Here is a 23,160-nt window from a genome sequence, read left to right on the forward strand (position 1 = left end):
CATTAACTAAGCACAATATCAGACGTTTAATAAACTAAATTAATTAAAAATTCATTAATTAAAGACAGTTTTAAAAAATCAATGAATCATACCAGTGAATTATATAATATGTAATAAATTGTCATTTCTTTTGTCACAATTTTTCTACTGGAAGTCTAGATCTAGATCATCTATATAAAGATTGAACTGGAATTCCCCAACTTATATATGAATTTTCTATAATATGACAATGTGCAGTGCTTTTACATACACACATTATAACTAAACTATGACTAGACACTCTAAAATTATAATTCAGATTTCTTAAAACATTCAATAACCTATGGTGTAGAGAGGCCCTAAGTTATTCCAATTGTGAGACCCCTCTAAATCCCTCATCCTCACGACTAACGGAAGATGAAAGATGGTAAAAAATATTATATATCTTGATCGGGTGTCCCATAGATATTGAGTCCCTAAACTTCAGCCTTCCAAGCCTGTAGGTAAATTTGACACTGGTCACACTGATATGAAATAAAGTTTCTGTGTCATGAGATGATTTCAAGTTAACTTCTAATACATGCTATCTAGAGCTAAGTGCTTTGAAATTTTAACATCTTAAGGATTAATCATTGTTTAATTACAGAATTTGATAATACTATACTTGATTAGGGTGGGTCGATGATCCTCTCATACTTTTCATGTCCAATCCAGCTTTTAACTTTTATAGTATGCCTGGACCAGTTCAAGCTTGACATTTTTAAATCAAAATGTTAGGTTTCCTTTTGGTAGGGTACAAATTTTCCTGCTCCCCCCCCCCCACCCCCACCCACCAAAATTCTAACAAATTTAAAGAGACATTATCACCTTCAAGGTCATCCGTTTCAAGAGGCATTATCACTTCCAATGTCTTCCATTTAAAAAAACATAATTTATGATTCATTATGTAAAATGGTTGAGATAACTCTGCCAAGCCATCACAGAGATTTTAACATTTATACAGTTTTAAAGATACATTCCCGGGTACAATCTGGGTGATTTGATGATATATTTGGACTAAAAACATATTCAAACTAATTAATTTATCATAATTTTGCTTCAAATCCTTCCCAAAACATTGCAATTGTCAGGGAATACCCAGCTATAAAAACTCCATCACATGACACAATGGGTGCGATGTTGGTGGAGAATTCATTGCATACAAAAGACGATGTTGCCTTTATCGCTGACTATTTATTACAAATATCGAAACCTAATTAAATTCTCGAATTATCCACTGCCCGTATCTTTTTCTGTGATTTTTATCTTAGAAATATGGTATGTCTTACTCTTCATAAAGTTTATCAACATGACGTACATCAAGTGCTCTCTCTCCATGTGCAACCTTCGACGTCATACGTGCAGACACTCCTAATCGTCGGGCTGTCGATTAGGGATACCCGTACATTTTTGTCCTGTATACTTTTATTGGAAATAACCACTCGATAAATACTTTTCTGGGAATGAGCTTTAAAGAACACCCATGAAAAAATCAGGTTAATACATGTACTTGGAATTTTCATAATTACATGAATTTAAGTTTATTTTAAATATAATAGTGTTGGTTAATTACATTTATTTTTTTGATGAGAGTGAAAATGAAATGGGGTTTAACGCTTTCCACTAACCAGACTAATGAAGACAGGACCGAACAGCAGCTGTTATGCTGAATCAGAGTGATAATGCCTCTTTAATTATGAAACAAGTCAACAGTGAGGCTGATGTCCCCCGCCGAAATTGCAAAATAAATAGATGACACATATTAATTAATCGCACATTTATTTTTTTCACTAAGTTTCATCACTCTCTATCAGATAGAATCAAGATTATCTTGTCCCAAACCATCGACAAATGAAATCGATTAGCTCTGCTTAGCTTCAGCTCGAAATGTTAATTATTGAACTCAGTCAAGACATTCACCTAATGAACATCTACATATACATCAAGTTTAAACATTCACCTAATAGACACCTATGCCAAGTTTGAACATTCTACCTCAATTAGAAGGAGAGTTATTGTGTTCCAAAGTTTCTACCAATCAAATTGCTTATCACTCTGCTTACCCTCAGCAAAAAATGTTCATTATCGAACTTAGTTAAGGTATTCATATAATAAATCTATACACCAAGTTTCATCAATCTCACTTAATTAGAACTAAAGTTATCGTGTCCCAAAGCATCAACCAATCAAATTGCTTATCTCTGCTTACCCTAAGCGGAAAATGCTCATCTTCGAACTCCATCAAGGCATTGACCTAATCAACACATACACCAAGTTTGAACATTCTAGCTCAATTAGGAAGAGAGTTATTGTGTCCCAAAAAGTGTGACGGACAGACAGACGGACAGACGGACAGACAGACGGACGAACCCATTTTAATAGTCCCCTGCTTTCTTCGAAAGGTGGGGGACAATAAGAGAACAAATAGCTGGAGTAAGTTAAAGAGACATCAATAAATACTCAATAATAAATGAGCCATTTTAACTGCTAACCAAGCAGTAAATTTAAAACAATGATAAGTATACAGGTTTTGTTTATAACTATTAGTCTAATATAAATAAAAAAAGAAATGCATTAAGTAATTTTTTAATAAATAACTAAAAGGAATGTTTTATTGTTATCTTTCAAATCTATCAGCATTCACTATACATCATACACAAATGTTCATAAATACACATAAGTTACGTATAAAATGATAATAAGAGAGGTATTATGGTACCTTTAACGTTCATCCTATTGCATTTATCATTGACCATCTGCTTTTACTGTCTGGCATGTACTTTAAAAAGTCAATTCAAGCATTCAAGCTTATACTGCGGACATTAAAATCATAACAATGAAGATTTAATGGAGCCGTTACAGATATATTTGAATAAAACTAGTTAATTTTAGTTCCTACATGGAGTAAGCCATATCTCTCCAAATTCCATGCCATGTAAGTGCCTGGATGGCCTGCCCATATATTCATGCCAATTTTACAGTGCTAAATAACTCAATCTGATCAAAATACAGATCTATATTTCGTTTTTTTTTTTTATACTTTCGATGGCCTCTACTACATGAACACCTGACCAGTTGCAGTGGGAGGTCCCATCAGGGGTCATACGAGCGGCTTTTGAACCTTTGACGTCAGACATATGATTAACCAATAAGCATTGATGTTTCTAGTAGGATACCCATAGTTCTGTTCATCGCACGCCAATAACTTGCTGCAAAAATTCAATGTGGAGTATAAAAATCAGGAAATAAACTTTTGACAGTTGGAATTCGATATACCAGTAGGCTGTATGACCCATAGCACACTATGTAGCGTATGTTGGTCTTCATTAGTCCAGTCGGAGCCAAACAGTAGGATGTTAAACCCCATTTCATTTTGTATATGAACCATTATAGTAAGAATTAGGTTTAGTTTCTCTAGTTCCTATGTGTGAAAATTAAAAAAGAACCATATAAGGGTCACCGAATTCTTACTGTGACTCTTATACCGGTTTCCTCCCACTGCTAAAGACCCCTACGCGCAAGCGAATTATGTAAATAAAATTAAACCATATGTTAGTCCCGAAATGACCTAGTTTGTGTCGAGTGGACGTTAAACCCCATTTCTCTCTCTCGTGAATCTTATAACAAAGTCCAAGTAACATCTTGATTTAATGGGTTAATAAAATTATGGAATTCAAACAAAAACAAGCAACAGGATTAGCCAAAATCATTTGATCCATTCTCTCTCACACAGAAATAACACTAGATATAGATATTCTCACGGTGAAAAATAATAAAAATTAAAACCCCATATTTCATTCTATAATTACAATTCAATAAATAAAAACAAGGGACATTCTGCTGAAGAATTTATAAAAATTTCCCATACCACTGTTAAATAAAGTAGCTAATTAATGATATATTATATCATTTTTTCATTGCACTAAAATTTACTTTTATTTTTCAGTGATCATTTTGATTTTCAGATACTCCTGCATCACTTTAAGAGGGCCGTATAACCTGTTTTTATTTCACAAAATAAAAAATATAAACAATCTCATTAACTACCTCATGTAAATATTATCCCCGGGCAAAAGGTTTAATGCTATGCAACCCTGATAAATGTTACTGGATAATCATACATTCTTATAAACGACATGAGATAAGTGTTACTGGATAATCTTACATTCTTATAAACAATATGAGATAAATGTAGTGTCATGAAATGTGATGTGAGAATTCATTTAGCCCAGTAGTGATACTTTGATAAAACAGAAACACAAAAATAAAAAAAACCCTCCCTCCTGTATCACATTGTTGCAGGTTATCAAGTTGTAACAATTTATCTAAATAAATATCATAAAATCATCACAATTTCAAAATCTTTATTTTCTTCAGCAAAATTTCCCTTCAATTAAAAGACAAGTAGCTGTAGTATGAGTGGTGTTTAATCTGGAGAGGGTGGTGGTTCTGTACTAAAGTAAGGAGTTGCATCTTTCACTAATATCGTATGACAAACATCACAAACTTTACACGCTCGTAGACTTCGACCGCTTTGTACGCTTTTTGTTATGCAATCACTACAAAATATTTTACCACAATGTTTACAGTGGTGCTGAAATGAAGGAAAATAAATAATTAATCTCTCAGTTTATTGGGAGCCACGGTGGCTAGGTGGTTAAGATGCTGGCTCACTAGCCTGGAGGTCGGGTGTTCGATCCCTGCATTGGCCGAGAAAGTTCATCAGGATTTTCCGACGTAGTTTCCTCTTGTCAGTGGTGCAGAACGGAGGACCTGACAAGGACAGCTGTCTAGTCTTTTGGATGAGACGAAAAACTGAGGTCCCGTGTATATATTGGAATGCACGTAAAAGATCCCCTGGCAGTTGGAATTCGATATAAGATTAGGCGATAGTGCCGCTGCCCAGGCAAAATTTCCCTCATAGCACACTGTATGGCGTATGCCCGTCTTCATTATCCCAGTATAGGAGCAGAACAGTAGGACGTTAAACTCCATTTCATTTCATTTCATTTCTCAGTTTATTGTGTCACCTGTGTTGCCCCTCCCAAAATTTTAATTGAAATTTCTAATGAAGAATGATTATTAAAATAATAAAGAAATTGCAACTTGTCAACCATAAATTTGGCAGACGATATGCTGGTCCAAGGTCACATCTAGTCATCTAGTCTACTCTTGCAGCTTTCTAACCCCAAAAATAAAATGTCTTCAACTTTTCAATTTTGTGCATAGATGTATACAGAACAATCTCAAATTTTATCAATTCAAATTCCATTTGTATTTACATCTTTTAGGGCAATTTTACCAAATATTTCCTGTATTAAAAATGATGTACATGTTTCCTAGGAATGTATAAAATGTATATATTTTTACCTTTCTACGAGTAACTCCAAACTGTTGTTTACAATTAGTACAATCATCAATATCATCTTCATGTTGCCATCGTACTTCATTCTCAGCCTGACGTATTTTCTCTAGTTGAATCTATAATATTTAAATGTCAATTATTTTGACTTCAATCATTAGATGCATTGAATGGTTACAAACAATGGCATTACTAAAGTATTCTCTTCAGATTCAAAATATCAATAAACGTTTTCTCTCAACAATTATACATTTTTACAGTTAATCATCAACAGCCGTTGAACCGCAGATCAGATTCAAATCAAGAGTTGATTATGGTCTTGTCTTGTCTAATTAATAATTTATATAACATTTGCAATAGGCAGATTTAGCTCTTGTATAATGCCTGTTTAATTGAAGAAGTAGAAAATGGACAAATATGTCTCATTTCAAGAAACCACTGTAATGCCCTCAATATAGCTATATCCTCTATTCAGTTCGCATGCCTAAAACCTCGGGTTAATATACTTCAAGTGATTTTACCTTCGTTGAAAAAGTTAAGAGACAGGGCAGACATCAGAAAAGGCGTACCATCATAAGCCTTTTACGTTTATAAAACAAAAGTTTATAATTTACCTGTAGTGATTGAGATAATTTAACGAAATCTCTCTGTACAGCTTCACTATTATCTAGATCAACTTGTAAAGATTGTATCTTACATCTACTAACATGCATATCTTCTTCAAATTTAGACTACAATAAAACACAATTACAACATAACCATTTGATACACAGTAGATTAATCCAAACAAATATATGTCCAATTTTAATATTGTGCTATCATGTCTAAGTGTATTCATATCTAAATTTTGCTTGTTTTATGATTCCGATGGCCTGACTGGATCTGATTGGTTGCGAAGACAGTTACATCAACGAACCTTAAAGGGACAATAACACTCTTGCTGGCTTGAAAGCTCCAGAAAATAAATAATATCTCTATCTAAGTACTAGATGTTTAAGTGTCCTACCTGTTGCGTAAATTATCCATTACATCCTATTTTACTTGTCCAGAGGGTTCAAAAATATTTTTAAATCGAAGTTTCATTTGAAAAGGTTTACGTTAGACGTTTCAAACCATTATGTTGAATTTTTCAAAATTTTTAAATTAGGTGTGTTAAGATGAAATTTGTATCATCAATTAATTGGAATATTGTAAAATAGTACAATTTGTTGACCAGAATAAAGATTGGGACATATTATTCAGTTACAACAAGAGTGGTATTGAGCCTCAAAATTATATTGACTATGAATATTTATTGGTTTTGGTTTTGTTTTATTCTGCTCTATAATAGATGTCTCCATAAATCCATCCACAAGTCACATATAACTCAATAAAGAGACCAGTTCTTAGGATAATACTAATACACAACACAGTTTATTTACAAACCTTTTCCTATATCTTTGTGATGAAGACAAATAAAATAAAATTTGAACAATAAAAACAAAATAAAATAGAATCTGTGTTAAAATCAGACTGCCTGAAACCAATACAGTTGACATTATAAGCATATAATAATATTGATACATATATATAGGAAGTACTAAGTTTTATCTCTCTATATATAATCCAACATTGTCAACAGTGACATGGATTGTGTTTTCTTGTTCAGGTTTTACATCAAGATAATATATTTTTACAATAGTCAGAACCTACCTTAGCTTTTTCATGTTCTTCTACACGTTGTTGTAAAACTGTTATTAGTTGTTTAGATTTTGCTTGCACATTTTTTAATGTCTGTTCTGTTTCACGGAATTTACTTTCTACTTCGGCCCTTACAGACGATTCCCTCTCAAGTTCTGATTGTATACTATCAAAACATGCTGAAAAGATATTAGGTTTATTATATTTGTTTATTACAGTAGTTTTTGAAGGTTGATCTGTTAATTAATACGCATAGCAACAACGAAATCGGGTCTAAAATAAGTGTCAACAAAACCTGTGGGGCAAGTTTTAAAAAAGCCAACAATGTTAACTCTGTGATCTAAGATCAACATATTCTTAATATCAATAAGGTTCAAACTTTTTCCCCAATGAAAAATTTCACAAACTTTTACAAAATGAACCATATCTCGCAAGTTTTAAAACATTCCATCAAGTACTTTGTCTTGCATCATCTTAAGAAGAAATGATAAGTTTTAACATAAAATGTCAGATAAATTTATCTTTTGCAATAAAAGAAATTATGGACGGGTGGACAGACAGGAGTGATGACAATATAAGTCCACAGTAAATGTGGGCGTATATGTAACTACAGACTCAACTCTAACTGTGATCCTTCTTGAATAGGATTACTCTCTTGTCTTCAAAGTGAGTTAACAAGATGGCAGAATTTTAAAACCAGAATATTTTTTTTGTATGGCCTAAAACTTCAATCTGCTAATGAAGGAATCAATGGCACCAATAAAACATCTTTAATATTATGTATGAGCAAGAATATGTATGTAATGATATATTTCAATTGTATATCAGTTTAGTTTCAACCCCTTCGATGTCAGCTTACCAGACACGTTCGACGTTATCTTCGAGTATCTAGTATATCAATAACTTCCAGGTACTGATTGTTGTACTAATATTGAACTAGTATCACCCAACAACACATTCTACTGTAAATATCGCTTGTGTGATAACTTTCATAATCTACTGAGCGATATCTCCTAAGAGATATTACTTTATATAAAATAAAATATCTACTAAAGAATTATATTTATTTGTTTGTGCGTGTAAGAAAGGGTTGGGTAACAAATAAAATCTTCTACTCATCTTTTTTGATATCAAAAAAGACTCATGTTCTATAGACATCATCATAAACTATACCTTGTTTTTCTTGTAGAACATGTATTTCCTGACTTAATGTTTCTTCTATTCTGCTCTTTTCTTGTTGTTCCGAAACAACTTGGTCTTTTAAAAATAATATTTCTGATCGAAGAGTATCTTCTAAATGTTCCTTGGCTACTTTAACTTGTATAATCTCTTCACGATATTTTAATAGTAATAATTGCATCTCCTACAAAAATAATAATTTTAACAAAATAATGGCTCAGTGAATATAGGCATGGAAAAGCTCAAGTTATTCGGATCGTACAGAAAACTATGGCAGTTGGAAATCGAAATAGGAGTAGGGCGTAGCGCCGTCGTCCAGGCAAAATTTCCCTTAAAGCACATTGCATGGCGTATGTCCATCTTAATTTACCAGATTGGTGCAGAAAAGGAAGACATCAAACCCAATTCATTTCATTTCTTCACAAAACAAGAACAACCTCAATACTCTTAATAAGGACTATTATTTGTGAAATAAAACAGACAGAAAATGAAGGAAAACTGCAAAATGAAAAAAATATTTAATGAAAGCTCTGTCGTTCGGTAGCTATTTCCTATTTATATCAAGAGAAAACAAATTATTTTATTTGAATTTAAACCACAACAGCACAAAACAGATTTGATGAAAAAAAAGAAAAGATAATGATAAAATTAATTTAACCTCCATATTATCTGGTAAGTTAATATCTTCATTCTGTAATTGTTGGGCTGTTTTCGAATGTTTACCAACTAAACTATCATTTTCATCTTGTAATCTTTGTAACTAAGAATATATAAATACTCCATATTATAACATTCTACAATAACAATAAAACTTGGTAACTAAAAATATATAAATATCGAACATCATAAAATTATACAATAACGTTAAAATTTTATTGAATAGATTGACATTCATAAAAGATCAAGAAATATCTTGCCAAAGTAATCAATATAGCAAAGTCATGATTCCTTCCCTGGTGTCCACAAACATGTGCACACAATCCATAATCGATACCTATCTTAGAATTTCTGATGAATAGAGTTGCCCACAAAATATATCATATGTTGAATCATTCAACTACAGATCATCTGCTATATATGTATTGCAAATCAAAATATAGCGTATTGATATTTCCATTCTACTTTCATTTTGTTTTTTTAATAGACTTTCAATATTTGTCTCAGAGTTGCTATTTCACAATGTTTCTTGTCAGACATTTTTACCGAAAATAAAGGGGCATAACTTGTATCGTTATTAAGCAAACGGATTCAGACCACAATTAAAAATCACTTGTGAACAAAACATTCAAATTTCAAATTCATATTTTTTGGTGAACAAAACATTCAAATTTCAAATAATTCATATTTTGTCTGCAGAAATTCGGCCGTGTATCTGTTATCACTCGTCACATCAGTCAGTTATATAGAGGGATTACTCGTGTTTTCCTTTGGCGTTCGTCACTTCCGATTCAGGAAACCTGTATTACTCAGCTATCGTTGCAATGATCTCTGTGTTAAAATTATATTTGGAATGTGTTTAACCAGCTCTATCACATATGTGATAATGACTGGCACCAATATTGTCCTTTAATAATATTATAAATACTTACTTCTTTTTGGATCTCTACTCTACTATCTGTTAATGTTTTCTGAAAATAATAATAAAGAATAATAGGGGATGCTCCATTTACAGTCCCGAATGTCCTAAATTGACAGAATTGCAATTGAGTGACACAGAATTCAGTCCTGTCATAGTTCTCTCAGTTATGATAAAGGATGTGGTGTAAGTAGAAGCGTGACATAAATAAATACAACAAATATGTTTCAGCTATAACGGTTGGTTGACATATTTACTAATGCATTCGGCGTATGCGTTGTAGATCGAAATCCCCCTTTTTACTCGATTGTAGTTAATTTTGAGATTCAATTCCAGAAGTGTCTCTTCCAGATTTTTCAATGTTCAGAATCAATATGATCGGTAAAAATCTAAATTTGACCATTAAACATGCATTATGCAAGAGCAAAATCTGCTTATTACAAGTCTTTCTTTAGGCCTGAAATGTTATCTAAATTATCAATTAGACATTAATTAACTTATCCAGACCATAATAAACTCTCGATGTCAAGGCTAGCCTTCGATGTAGGCTGGATTAGATTCCTATATGCCGCTAACGGTCAAAGATAATTAAATCAGAAAAAGTGGATAATCGAGACTGTGCTGTTTATATTAATGATTTTAGTAATGATAACCGAGACTATGCAAAAATTACTCTCGGCTCATAGTGGATCAATTTGACTGAAATTTTCAGCAAATTACCTTTACACTATCTAGTTTTTAACTATTATAGCGAGAACTGCCATCTCTTTATCTTATCTCCCATAATGTATCTTTAAGTACCTGTTAATATAAATATTGTATATGTTCAAGAGGGGCTTTATGTAACTGTGTGTTAAAGAAAGAAGTAGATAAGAACATACCAGTTGATCCTGTAGCTGTAATTGAGATTGTATAGATTGTTGTTTGGTTTGAGTCAAATATTTTTCACTTTCACTCAGTTTATTCTGAAGACTAGATATCTGTAAACAGAAACAAACTATAAGAAGAACCGAATTTGTGATTAAAGTATTGTTAAAAGTTGACTCAGTACAAAGAGAGAGAGAAATGAGGTTTAATGTCCACTCAACGCAAACTAGGTTATTTTGGAACTAACATATGGTTCAATATTATTTCAATTATTCCCCTGTGCACAGGGAACATTAGCAGTGGCCGGCAACTGAAGGGTATACAGACAACTCATCCCAAAGACAACTCATCCCAAGATAAAAGACAACTCATCCCAACTTTAAAACATGGGTCAAGATATAAGACAACTCATCCCAACAAATATAAGTGTTAGTTATATTTGTTTTAATACATTTGCTTTCTTTGAAGACCACTCAGATCATTCTGATTTTGTTATAAAAATGTGTTATCTTAAAATTGATATTGTTGTTTTAATAAAATTGATATTGTTGTTTTAAATATTAAGTTGTTTAGTTTTGGCCGCTCCTTATACTTATCATAGTGTAGATGTTTCAATTCCTTCTTTTAACCATACATGTGACTGAAAATGTTGGCCCCAGTTATGCTGATTGTTTCCATATCATTGTCTGATAGAAATTCGTCAGAATATGACATATCCTTATCTTTATGTATGAGTTTCAGTATAGCTGATAACTTGGGATGAGTTGTCTTCTAACCTGGCATGAGTTGTCTCATATTGGTTGGACAGGCCACTCCACTTCTTGTCAGGTACAAGCAGGGAATCGAAACCACACCACTTCACTCAATGACAGACCTTATGATCTAAAGTGCAAGCGTTAACCCATTCAGACACCCAACCTCCCTATTAGTGAGTACAATAGTAGTAGTACACAACATTAGCCCTGATGGTGCAGAAAAGTAGGATGTTAAACGGCAATTTTCAAACATCACAAAGACATTAAACAAGAAGATAATAATTGTAAATAATAGTTAAATTATTACTTGTTAACTCTGTAACAATAAATAGACAGTAAGTGTGCATGCACAAGGAAAGGTGTAAATAGACTTGATTGGGTATGGGGCTATTAGTTGAATATTAGTTGGATATTTAAACTCATAGTATATACTGGTTTTAATGGTATAATAAAAGATTATATACATAAAACGAGTTAAAGTATTACTTACTTGTTTAAATAATAGTTATTATTTACTTGTTTAAAGAATAGTTAAGTTAAAGTATTACTCACTTGTTTAAATAATATTGAAGTTAAATATTACTCACTTATCTAAATAATATTTAAGTTAAATAATACTTACTTGTTTAAATGCTTCATCTGCTTTATCTTTTATGGCTTCCTCTAATTCTAATTGATATTTACGCTGATTTTCAACTGCTGTTTTCTCAATCTTCAAATGACGATCAAGTTTCTGGGCCTCACTCTTAGATTCTTTTAACTCTTCTTGAACAGTTTGTAATTGGGCTTCATAATTAGAACACATATGACATGGCCGACCTAATTTTTCTCTAGATGCTTTCATCTGAAATAGAATTTGACATTACCTAAAGCCTAGCTTACAATCCGCCATATATGTTTTGACACGCAAGGGTCATAAGGTTTTTTTATTCATAGAGTACAACGTTCCGACCAAATAATATGTGCTTAGAACAATATGAGAACACTTGTTGAAACACCACTCTACTGTATACATATCCCATGTTATTAATGATCATTGTATTTTACCTCTTCAAGTATATTGTAAGATATAAAGATGTTTTTGGCAACAAATATATTTTTCCAGATCATTTAAATATATTTTCATATCAATAGATATCTAATTAGGATGGATACTGTCAAGGGGAAGAGAGAAATGGCCTTTAATATTCACACAACACAACCTAGGTCATTTTGGGAAATAACCCACGAGGTTGAACAGACAACCCCACTCCTTGTCACATACAAGAGAGGAATCGAAACCAAGTCACCCAATCCCCTGATACTCTCATGGACATCTATAAAACTGAATCATACATGACATGTCAATCTGACAGAGACACTAGAAAAAAAAAACAATTCTACTTTGGTTTATAAATTAATGGGGATCAATAAAAATCAAATGTATCAATCTTACAAAAATAACAATAAGGGAGATAACTGACCTCTTGTTGTAATAATTTCCATTCTCGTTCACTGACCAATCGTTTACCTTCTAGAGATAACATATCAGATTTCGATTTTGCTACAGCTAAAAGAGATTTACGTGCTTCTACTTCTGGTGTCAGATCTATAATATATATTATAAAATATCAATCAAGAATCTACATGGTATCAAGAGATGAAAATATTCTAAATTTTACACAGATGTGTACTGTGTTCAATCAAACTAATAAGTTGTATACGTCTTTCGTCTTTTATTCAGGGCACTGGACTCTGACTAGAATATACAGGGTTCGGATCTCAGTGCTGGTCCAGAAGAATCTCAGGATTTTTTATGCATTTTCCTAATTGTCAGGGTTAGTGTCTGAAGGTTTGATTATTAAAATGTTACCTAGTCCTTCAGAAGGAACAACAAACCAACGCCCACATGGGTACTCATTGATGTGCACATAAAATAACCTTCGACATTTGGAATTCAATGGAAAGTAGGCAGAAACGCTGCTGCCATCTACAAAAACCTGTTATTCAGTTGATGTGCTTGGCATTACTCTCCAACAAAAGGATGTCCATAACTATAAATTTGAAATGATATGAGCTAAAACTATGAATTGTAATTACCATGAAAAGATAATCTACCTGTAATGGCCTTCATTTGGGCCTCGGTGAGAGAAGGAAGATTTAAAACTTTATCTGGACTAATTCGAACTGTGGTCGTTGTCTCTAGATCCCCTAAAGATCTGGTATCATGGATTCCACTGTCTAAAAACTTTTCATCGGCTATTAAATTAAGATCAGAGTTTGATAAGGAAGGAGGAACATCATTACTTAATAAATCAACATCATCAGAATTTGTTGATGCCAGGGAAGCTTTTGATTGACTTTTCGATTTATCAAGTAAATCTTTGGTTTTCTGAAAGAAATATGAGTAAAAAATATGGTTATTATATTTTCTTCACAAGTCTCTAGTTCCCTATTCAATAATGATAGGACCATGTAAAGAATACTGCATTCAAGCATTTCTGAAAGCAGATGGGTTTTTCTGTCAACTACTTTTTCCGCTGTTTAATTGCAGAGTCTTTGGTATATAGACACCCCTCAATGTTTCCAAAAACGCCTAACTATTTGATCAAGAAATAACAACCACTCCCTCAGTCAAGCTAGCACACAATAAGCTGGCAGACAATTCGGGTTGCCAGTTAGTGATACCCTGACATTTTTGCCCCATAGGTGTTTTTCAGGTAATCCAGTATTTTTCTAGGTTTTGGGTGTCTATATATTTCCATATATACCAAATTGTCATACTTTGCCATACCTGAGACATTCTAGTTGAGGTCAGTGCCTTAACTCTAATCTAAATAAGGCAAATTGATATAAGGAAAATGACTAAAAGCCTCATTGATGCTTTAATGAATTATACACTCAATATTTATTTCTGTGTATGTACTTGTCATATTACTGACTAAATAAACTCACCAGGGGTATTGCATCCACTAACTTTTTCTCTAAAAAAAACACAGAAAGATAAAATAACTTAAAACATCAAATGAAACATCAGTGCCAAACATTTTATCCCTACAGTGCCATATACATCTCAAAATTAACTTAAGTATTATATCCCTCACAATTCTCCTTTTACAGATCCTCAAAGTTGACTTAATACAAACATGCTGGCACTCACATGTTATGATGTCAAAACATGGCTGGGACTGAAAGGGTTAATAACAGATCCTTTTGCTGTTTATATGGTTAACATCAATAGCTGACAGCGTTATTCACTTTAACATTTATAGTGTTGACATACTCATAACCTATACACTCCTGTTTTCTAACTTCCTACCTGCACTGATTTTACGTCTTTCAGCTTGTTCTTTTTCTTGCTTTTCTCTCGCCTCTTCCAACTCTCTAACCTTCTTCTCCTGAGCTTCACGTTCTAAATCTTGCATCTGTAACTCTACAAAATATATAGAGGACAAAAATTTAGTTTTATCTACATCGAGAAATGTGTTAAAGAATGTTCTCTCGGAAAAGACAGTTTATAAAGATACACATTATGATCATATTGTTACAATATAGTATTATAGTATACTAGTAAAGTCCCGGGTCATAAAACATCAACAGCGACGATCACTCAAGAATTGAATTATAGATGGAAAGATAACTTGATTCATAATTATTTGAGTTTCTACCTATCAGATAATATGTAGAAGGAAATCAGAGAGAGAGAGAGAGAGAGAAATGGGGTTTAACGTCCACTCGACACAAACTACATGTAGGTCATTTCGAGACTAACACATGGTTTAATTTTATTTCAACAATTCGCTTGCGCGTAGGGGTCTTTAGCAGTGGGAGGAAACCGGAGGACCCGGAGAAAACCCACGAGGTTGGACAGGCGACCCTACTCCTTGTCACATACAAGCATTTGGCCATCCAACCCTGCCAGAAGGAAATCAAATACTAACCTGCTATTTGTCTTTGTTGTTCTTGAGATAACACACCTTCCATTCTTCTCATATCCATCATCATTAATCTCTGAGATTCTAGAAACTGGTCATTAGCCATCTGCCATGTTTGTTTCAATGAGTCGTGATTGCTCTTCTCATCTTCTAGTAAATGACAAACTACAAACAACAAAAACAATAATTTCAACATTTTGAAGAATAAAAAATACATCTTCAAAATCCACAAATTCAAGAAAATACATTACAGGACTTTTATATAAAACTATAATTCACTGCTCTTATTGTAAAATTATTAATCGAAAAAACATTCAAAATCTAATTCAAAGTGCATCCCTTATTTAGGTCCCAGAGATTTGAAGAGTATATCTTTATTTGTTTGAGTTTCTAAATAATTCTAAAATAGTTTCTAAAAAAGGCAAGTAATTTTCTCTTGATTATTTAAAACGTTTTAAAACAAAATTTATAATTTTATTTTCAAAATAGTAAAATTACTATATTCTAAATTTTGAATTGGGTTTCCTCGGAGATGAGTTAATGATTAATTATAGTTCCTACCTTCATCAAGTTCTTTTCTAACTTTATCAGTGTCTTCATTCAAAACATTTTTCTGGGTGGTAAGAACTGCTACAAACATCTCTAAATCCTTTCTTGCTGCCTTCTCAGCCTTCAGATATTTTACTAACTGGTTGATCTTATCTTCAGAATTAGTCAGATCATCCAGGTCAGGTAAAGAAGGAGATTTCCTGTCTTCACCATTAAGAAGATCATCATGCTAATAAAATAAAAAAAATAATATTCAGCACATTGTGTAAGATTTTCCAAAAACCTGTGAAGCACTAACTGTCCAACTAAAAATATAACAATCCAAAATGTCAAAGATTGTGACAAAGTGAACTGAAATGAAATCAAATGAGGTTTAATGTCCTACTTTTCTGCACTGACTGGGCTAATGAAGACAGGCATATGCCATACTCCTTGTAGTGTTTGGTTTGATTAGACCGAATCCCATTAAAACACTGCCATAATATGACTGGTCAATATGAGTACAGGCCATTGCTTTGGGAATATGGGCTCGCATATGCCATACAGTGTACAACTACTATGTGGGAAATTCCAATTGCCAAGGATTCTTTCACATGCATACCAGTGTACACAGGACCTTGGTTTTTCAACCCATCTGACCAACAAAACACAGCTCCTTTCAATTCATCATATCTTGGAAATAATAAACACAATTGAACCATTTTGGACTGCTATTCCTTTCAGAGATTCAGCTTTCAAAATATTGTAGTTTGCAAGGGATTATTAATAATAATCCCTAAAAATGACAACCTAAGACTTTAAATATCAATAGAGAGTAATAAAAAATAAATGAATACCTGTAACTGTGCTAATTTTTTCTCAGCTTGTTCTAATTTTTCTTGTAGAGATGATATTTCTCTTTCTAGGGGTAATACAACCGATTTTAATACTTCTGCATCTTCTTTAGCCTAAACAATAAAAAAATATTGTTTAAATAAAAGCTGTAAGTGATCTCAGTGATGGTCTATGTGAGGTAAAAATCTTATTAATCAGCCATCAAACTACAGATGAGACAATTATCAGTCACAACACCAACATCGACCATAAACTGACCATAAAATTTCATTTTTCACTTCTTTTATTCGATGTCATATTTTGACATAACCACTTTATTATGTTTTTATGGCGATTAATATTACCTTCTTCATGCTGTCTTCGAGATTTTCTGCAGTATGGTCCATACTAGTATTAGCTGACAAAGGAAGGCTACCACCTACTCTCTTCAGTGATTTCGCTACAGACGTTAAGAAACTTTCTCCGCTATAAAACACAAAGATTGAACAAAATTAGTGTTTAGATTTCTGATCTGTTAAAATGACTAATCAAATCACTTCGTTTTTGATATAAAAAAAAATTAAATTTCAGTTTTATTGGATTTTAAGTGTTGATTTGTGGGGTGAAAATGTCTGTTGAAAAATTTACGTCTTTTGATAAAGCCAGTGCTGAGACATTATCGATTTTGTGTTTCATTGTCGACACAGTAAGCCAAAAATGATAACAAAATTTGGAATAGCCTCCACACAACATAAACCAGGTCATTTTGGGACTAACATATGGTTCAATTTTATTTCAATAATTCACTTGTCCTTTAGCATTGGAAGGAAACCGGAGGAGCAGGAGAAAACCCACAAGGTTGGACAGGCTACCCTACTCCTTGTCACGTACAATGGGGAATCAAAACCACATCACCTGACTCAATGACAGGCCTTCTGATCCAACACACATGCGTTAACCATTCAGCTACCTAACACCCCAAGTCAAAGAAGTTTAGCTCCTTTAAAGCTAAACAATATTTGTTTGAAGCATACATCTTACAAAGTTGTGTCTTCCAAAATTTAAAAATCATTTCATATAGCAAAACTGGAATGTGGCAATTTTTAAAACGATAATGAAATATATAAATATATATAAGAATATAAATATACCGGTTTTCTTGGCCAAGTTTTGATCTTAATTCTTGAATTTCTTCTTCATATTTTCCTGTTAAATCCACAAGTTTATTTCTTTCTATATCATATTGTGCTGCTGTAGAATGTGATGCCTCATCGGCAGCTTCTATAAAATAAATATCATATATTCATGAGTTATAGAATAAATATTTATCTAATATTGGCAGGGGACAAAGTATAGTCATGGGAAAAAACGAGGTACCATCTACAGATTAGCGTGCACGTAAAAGATCCCTTGACAATTGGAATTCGATACGAGTAGACCGTAGCACCGCTGTCTGGGAAAAATTTCCTTCCAAACAAGACTGTATGGAATATGGCTGTCTTCATTAGCCCAGTCGGAACAGACGGTAAACCACCATTTCATTTCATTTCGGGGTTTTATAATTAGCTGCTTCTGTAAAATAATCACTCAGCATAGAATAAATATTGTATTCCATAGAATTTAATAAATATTGTATTCCATAGAATTGGATAAATATGTATTCCAAAGAATTGAATAAATATTGTATTCCAAAGAATTGAATAAATATTGTATTCCATAGAATTGTAACCTGTGTATTTCCAGTTCAATTACTAAATGTCATGGAAACAATTTATCAGACATCAGTATGGAAATGAAGCAGTTACCAAATTGTATTCCATAGAATTGTGACCTGTGTAACGTTTATCTAATATAAATACATAGTGACTTCCATGGTCATGGAAAATTAATTATCATTGGTCTAATGGTCTGGCTTTAAAAGTTCTATAACTTAGTCCCAAATTACCAAAAGCAATAGAATAATGTCAGGCTACTACATGTATGTCACAGTAATATAAAATGAAGGAAATCAACACCTACTACCCACTGTTGAACACTACATGTTTATCATCTGATTGACAATTGAATCATGTCACATTAGTTGTTGATTGACAATTGAATCATGTCACATTAGTTGTTGATTGACAATTGAATCATGTCATATTAGTTGTTGATTAAATTGTTTATCACTAAAATAATCAACTAAAGCACCAAAAAGAAGACACAGTTCAAGCTATTAATCATTAAAATCTGTTCCAGTGTCATTTTCCTTAGCGGACATCTGTCAATGTAGATATCAGATGCCAAGGTTCTCAATCAGAACTACATATTGACTTTGTATATAACAATTGTAAATAAATAAATAATTCTACTGTATTAAATTATAAATTATCTATTGCATTGTTAATATAATTATGCATAACTGAATGTAATTATATGAATTTTATAAATAAACTATATTTAAAAAAAAAACAAAAAAAAAAACTACACTACACTTAAAGCAACAACTTGGACTAAATCATTCCTCAGTGTTTTACTTGAATCAATTTACAAACAAAATTTGATTTGGAAAACACTGGGGAGAGCTTTTTCAAGATGATAACGTTAAAGCACCCTCTTCTATAAATTCCACTTTCTTGTTTTGAAATTCTTAATACTGGACCAAGAATTTACTCACCATTCATCAGCCCTTGAAGAGAAGCTATTTCTTCCTGACACTGTTTTTGTATTGTTTTTATTACTTCTTGTTTATTTATCTCTGATAAGGCTGCCGCCGTTTTTACTCCTTCTAATTCTGAGAGAACTTTTTCAAGTTCTTTCTCTAAGTTTTGTACTCTTTCTTCAGATGCTGACGATTCTTCCTTTACTTTATTTAATTCCTCTGAAATATACAAATAATAATGGTATAATAAAATAAAGATAGGCTGCCAGGCAATGAAACATTTGCCCAAATAGTCCAAAAATTGGCCATGTATAACATTTTTATACTGTTTGTATTGTGGAAATATTTACAAGACATTAAAAACTGATAAAGTGCAACAACACATAAAGTAACTATCAGAAATACTGGTACTTACAATTTTATGGGTTTTTAGTTCTTCAGCTGTTTGTTTTATCAGAAATTGTTAGAAATTAATAAGCTTATCAAGTCAATCTTAGATGATAACTTTACCCGCAGAGCACAGAGTGTCAACAAACAATTGGTGGACAAAGTATGTGTGTGTGGGGGGGGAGGGAGAACTGCCAGAATATACAATTCAATTCCAATGTGGCTGTATAAAAATAGCTTTAAATCTACGTTACGAAAGGAAATCATTTCTTTAAATTTAGGCTCTTAAAGTCACAAATACATATATGGATCTAGATAAACACATTATTCAAATGAACTGTATGTAAATATAACATACAAATACCTTCTTTTTGTAGAAAAATTTCTTTAAATTTAGCTCTTTTTTGACCAAATTCATTTTCCAGATCTGTTTTAATACTGTTTTCTCTTTCCTCTAGTTCGGCAACTCTCTTTCTTAACTTAGTCAATTCATCTGAAATTATATACATACAAAAAATTATCTATATAAGTTGACTCCCAATTGAAAATGAATGTTACAATTCTTACATTTGTTAGTAAACTTACATAATTTAGTATGACAAACTAATAGCACAAACACTGTAGTGTGTAAAGCAAAAATTAATGCTTGCCATTTATTAAAGACGCATTATTGTAACAGCTAAATCTGTCTACTGCAGGTCTTTATTTTGGCTTCAAATGTTATATAAACTATATAGTATTATTTAGACTTTTAATCACGTGACAAACCCATAATCAACTCTCAGAGCATCGGATAGTAAGCTGAGATTTAAATTGACTAGACGCCCGGATAATCAAGACTAAATCGACTGTCTAGCAACGTACCATTGCTATGATAATAAATAATCTACACTACATCTTGTCAAAACTTCAAACACTGATAACTTCACGCAAAATAAAGTAATTTGAATGAAATTTGTAATAGGGCCTATATTAATTTTTTATTATCTACTTTTGAAGTATTATAGCAAGCACAGTCAGCTCTTTATCTAAATCTTACATAATGTATCATTAAGGTCGTAAGGAGATAAACCTGTAACTCAATATTGTCAATAATATTTGAAATTAAAAACCCTGAATTAGAATTCAATATTGGTCCATTTCAATCAATATTGAAGTTGCTATCTTGACATGACAATATGAGACACACTGACAGTGAACATTTTAAAATCGGTACTCGAGTTGTGTACCCAATGGTTTCAAGTGCCATTTGTTATGCACAAAGAAAAACATATCCTACAAGACAACACAGAAGTACTTTTGAAGTATTATAGCAAGCACAGTCAGCTCTTTATCTAAATCTTACATAATGTATCATTAAGGTCGTAAGGAGATAAACCTGTAACTCAATATTGTCAATAATATTTGAAATTAAAAACCCTGAATTAGAATTCAATATTGGTCCATTTCAATCAATATTGAAGTTGCTATCTTGACATGACAATATGGGATCCTAAATATCCAATATTTAAGACACACTGACAGTGAACATTTTAAAATCGGTACACGAGTTGTGTACCCAATGGTTTCAAGTGCCATTTGTTATGCACAAAGAAAAACATATCCTACAAGACAACACAGAAGTAATGAGTGATGGCTGGCTCAAAAATGACAAAATAATAATTAAAGGAGCTAAATCGCTAACATTTGGGACCTAGAAACTGACACAAGTGGGTCGCAACTCATATGATACTGTAATATGAATGTATATAAACTGATATACATTCAATGGTTTCCGTTTTTACTCTAAATTCAAATCAGTTATGTTCCGCAAAATAAGCCAGCAGTCTCAATCGAATGCAAATTTCTAGCGCCTGGTTATTCCAATCTACATACACCGTTTGGTTTGGTGAAATATGTCTAGCCTCTTTCCTCGATGCTCTTGCTAGAACTGGGGCTGAAACGCATTATGGTACACGATTCGTGTACCAATGGTAAAATGTTTATTTTGTCTTAAATATTGGATATCAGAAGCCCATCTTTTTCCGGTAAGATCACAACATTAATGTTGATTTAATTTGTCAAATAATTTGTGTTTTCAATGTTGAAGATTTTGGATGATATTGAGTTAGAGACTTAGCTACTTTAAAATAAATGTGTAGAAGGACTCAAGCAGGCATAAACTAGTTTGTGATAATTTCAACAGAATAATTTAGTGTGTAGGCCTATAATGCCAAAAAAATCGTTCTTTTTATAAATTAATTTGGAAGTGTAAAAAAATCATTAAACAAAACTGTCAGAATATAATAATCTGTGGGTCATAGATTAACAATGTGATAAAGTATATGTATATTGAATATTTTGGGTTTGGGGCTACCATAATTGTGATTTTGGTGACTGACAAGAGAAGACAGTGTAAGACTGATCTGTCTTCAAATGAGCAGATATCCACATAGATTGTGAGCTATCACAGATCTGTATAAACTATAATTTCAATGAAAATAAAAAAAAAAACTGACAGTGAAAGGAATCAAAAATACTGAAATATTGAAATTTACAAATCATAAATCGTACAGGCATAATATTATTAATAGGTTACACTGTCATTTGACTCAAGTTTCAACTGTGTATTTATTTGCTGTTTTAAGCTACAAATAGCGTAAAAACAGACTAGTGCAAAGTTATTTCTGTTTATTCTTTCGGCAAACTATGTGTGAAACCACCGAAGTGATATCGCAGACAAACTACATGTAGCTAGCGTTTTATAGGCCTACTGTCAAATTAATACTTTCTGAACGGAATCATGTCAGTGTCTGTGGTGAACGAATGGGTGCACATTTGATATCATCAGTATAATGTTGATTAACTTTGTTTATCTTATTATTTTAAATGGCATACCGTTTGAAATCGGCTCTGCCGATTCCATAGGTCCAAAATCATCCACGTCAGTCATTTTACTGGTTTTGTTTATGTTTTTTGGAGCATTTTCTGCAAAGATCAGAAATTATTTTACTCCAAAACGTCATAATATTACACAGCGCCAACTATATCCGCCAAGGGCAGGCAACTCCGTTGAAACCATGGTCGCGCAAGAGCCCTTTTTTGAGTAATATTATTATTTTTTTTTTTTTTTTTTTGTATTTATTCAACATATGATAGCATACGTTATTTGAGAGTAACAATTTGAAAATAAAACTTGAAACTGCAAGAAAAAAAAAACCGCTTATTTTGATCTAATTCTTTTTCTAAACATGATGAAATATAATCTCCAATAGCTCAATATTTTCTTACCGTTTTAAAACACGTCAAAACTATTATCGATTTAATCCAATATATCGAGTCTTTGTTATACGAAGAGAAAGACTAGCCCATGATACTATAGGATTTCATCTGCCAGATGACACAACCAAGCTCCTCGTCATCTTTGATAAGGGGGCGTG

General features: G+C 32.4%; 1 protein-coding gene across 1 annotated transcript; it reads right to left on the bottom strand.

The window, feature by feature from the left end:
* Window positions 1-900: 900 nt before the first annotated feature.
* LOC126823764 (rab GTPase-binding effector protein 1) lies at window positions 901-22,759 on the bottom strand. Its single transcript, XM_056101852.1, has 21 exons — window positions 22,619-22,759; window positions 20,106-20,234; window positions 19,370-19,573; window positions 17,865-17,994; window positions 17,079-17,199; window positions 16,737-16,847; window positions 15,913-16,129; window positions 15,358-15,516; window positions 14,736-14,849; window positions 14,372-14,400; window positions 13,535-13,808; window positions 12,901-13,025; window positions 12,060-12,281; window positions 10,697-10,795; window positions 9,829-9,867; window positions 8,898-8,999; window positions 8,234-8,423; window positions 7,073-7,239; window positions 5,995-6,111; window positions 5,389-5,499; window positions 901-4,612 (listed from the first exon to the last, which is right to left on the bottom strand). The coding sequence occupies exons 1-21, from the start codon at window positions 22,671-22,673 to the stop codon at window positions 4,445-4,447; spliced, it is 2,883 nt and encodes a 960-aa protein (XP_055957827.1). The 5' UTR covers window positions 22,674-22,759; the 3' UTR covers window positions 901-4,444.
* Between the last annotated feature and the right edge of the window lie 401 nt (window positions 22,760-23,160).

Source organism: Patella vulgata, chromosome 6 (assembly GCF_932274485.2).
Source record: "Patella vulgata chromosome 6, xgPatVulg1.2, whole genome shotgun sequence".
Classification (NCBI taxonomy): Eukaryota; Metazoa; Mollusca; class Gastropoda; family Patellidae; genus Patella; species Patella vulgata.

Coding starts and splice junctions, on each gene's coding strand:
- LOC126823764 (XM_056101852.1), bottom strand. CDS start 22,673: ATGACTGACGTGGATGATTTTGGACCTATGGAATCGGCAGAGCCGATT. Junction 9,000..9,828: donor GAGTAGAGATCCAAAAAGAA/GTAAGTATTTAT, acceptor ATATATTCTTAG/TTACAAAGATTACAAGATGA. Junction 5,500..5,994: donor AATTATCTCAATCACTACAG/GTAAATTATAAA, acceptor TAAATATTATAG/ATTCAACTAGAGAAAATACG.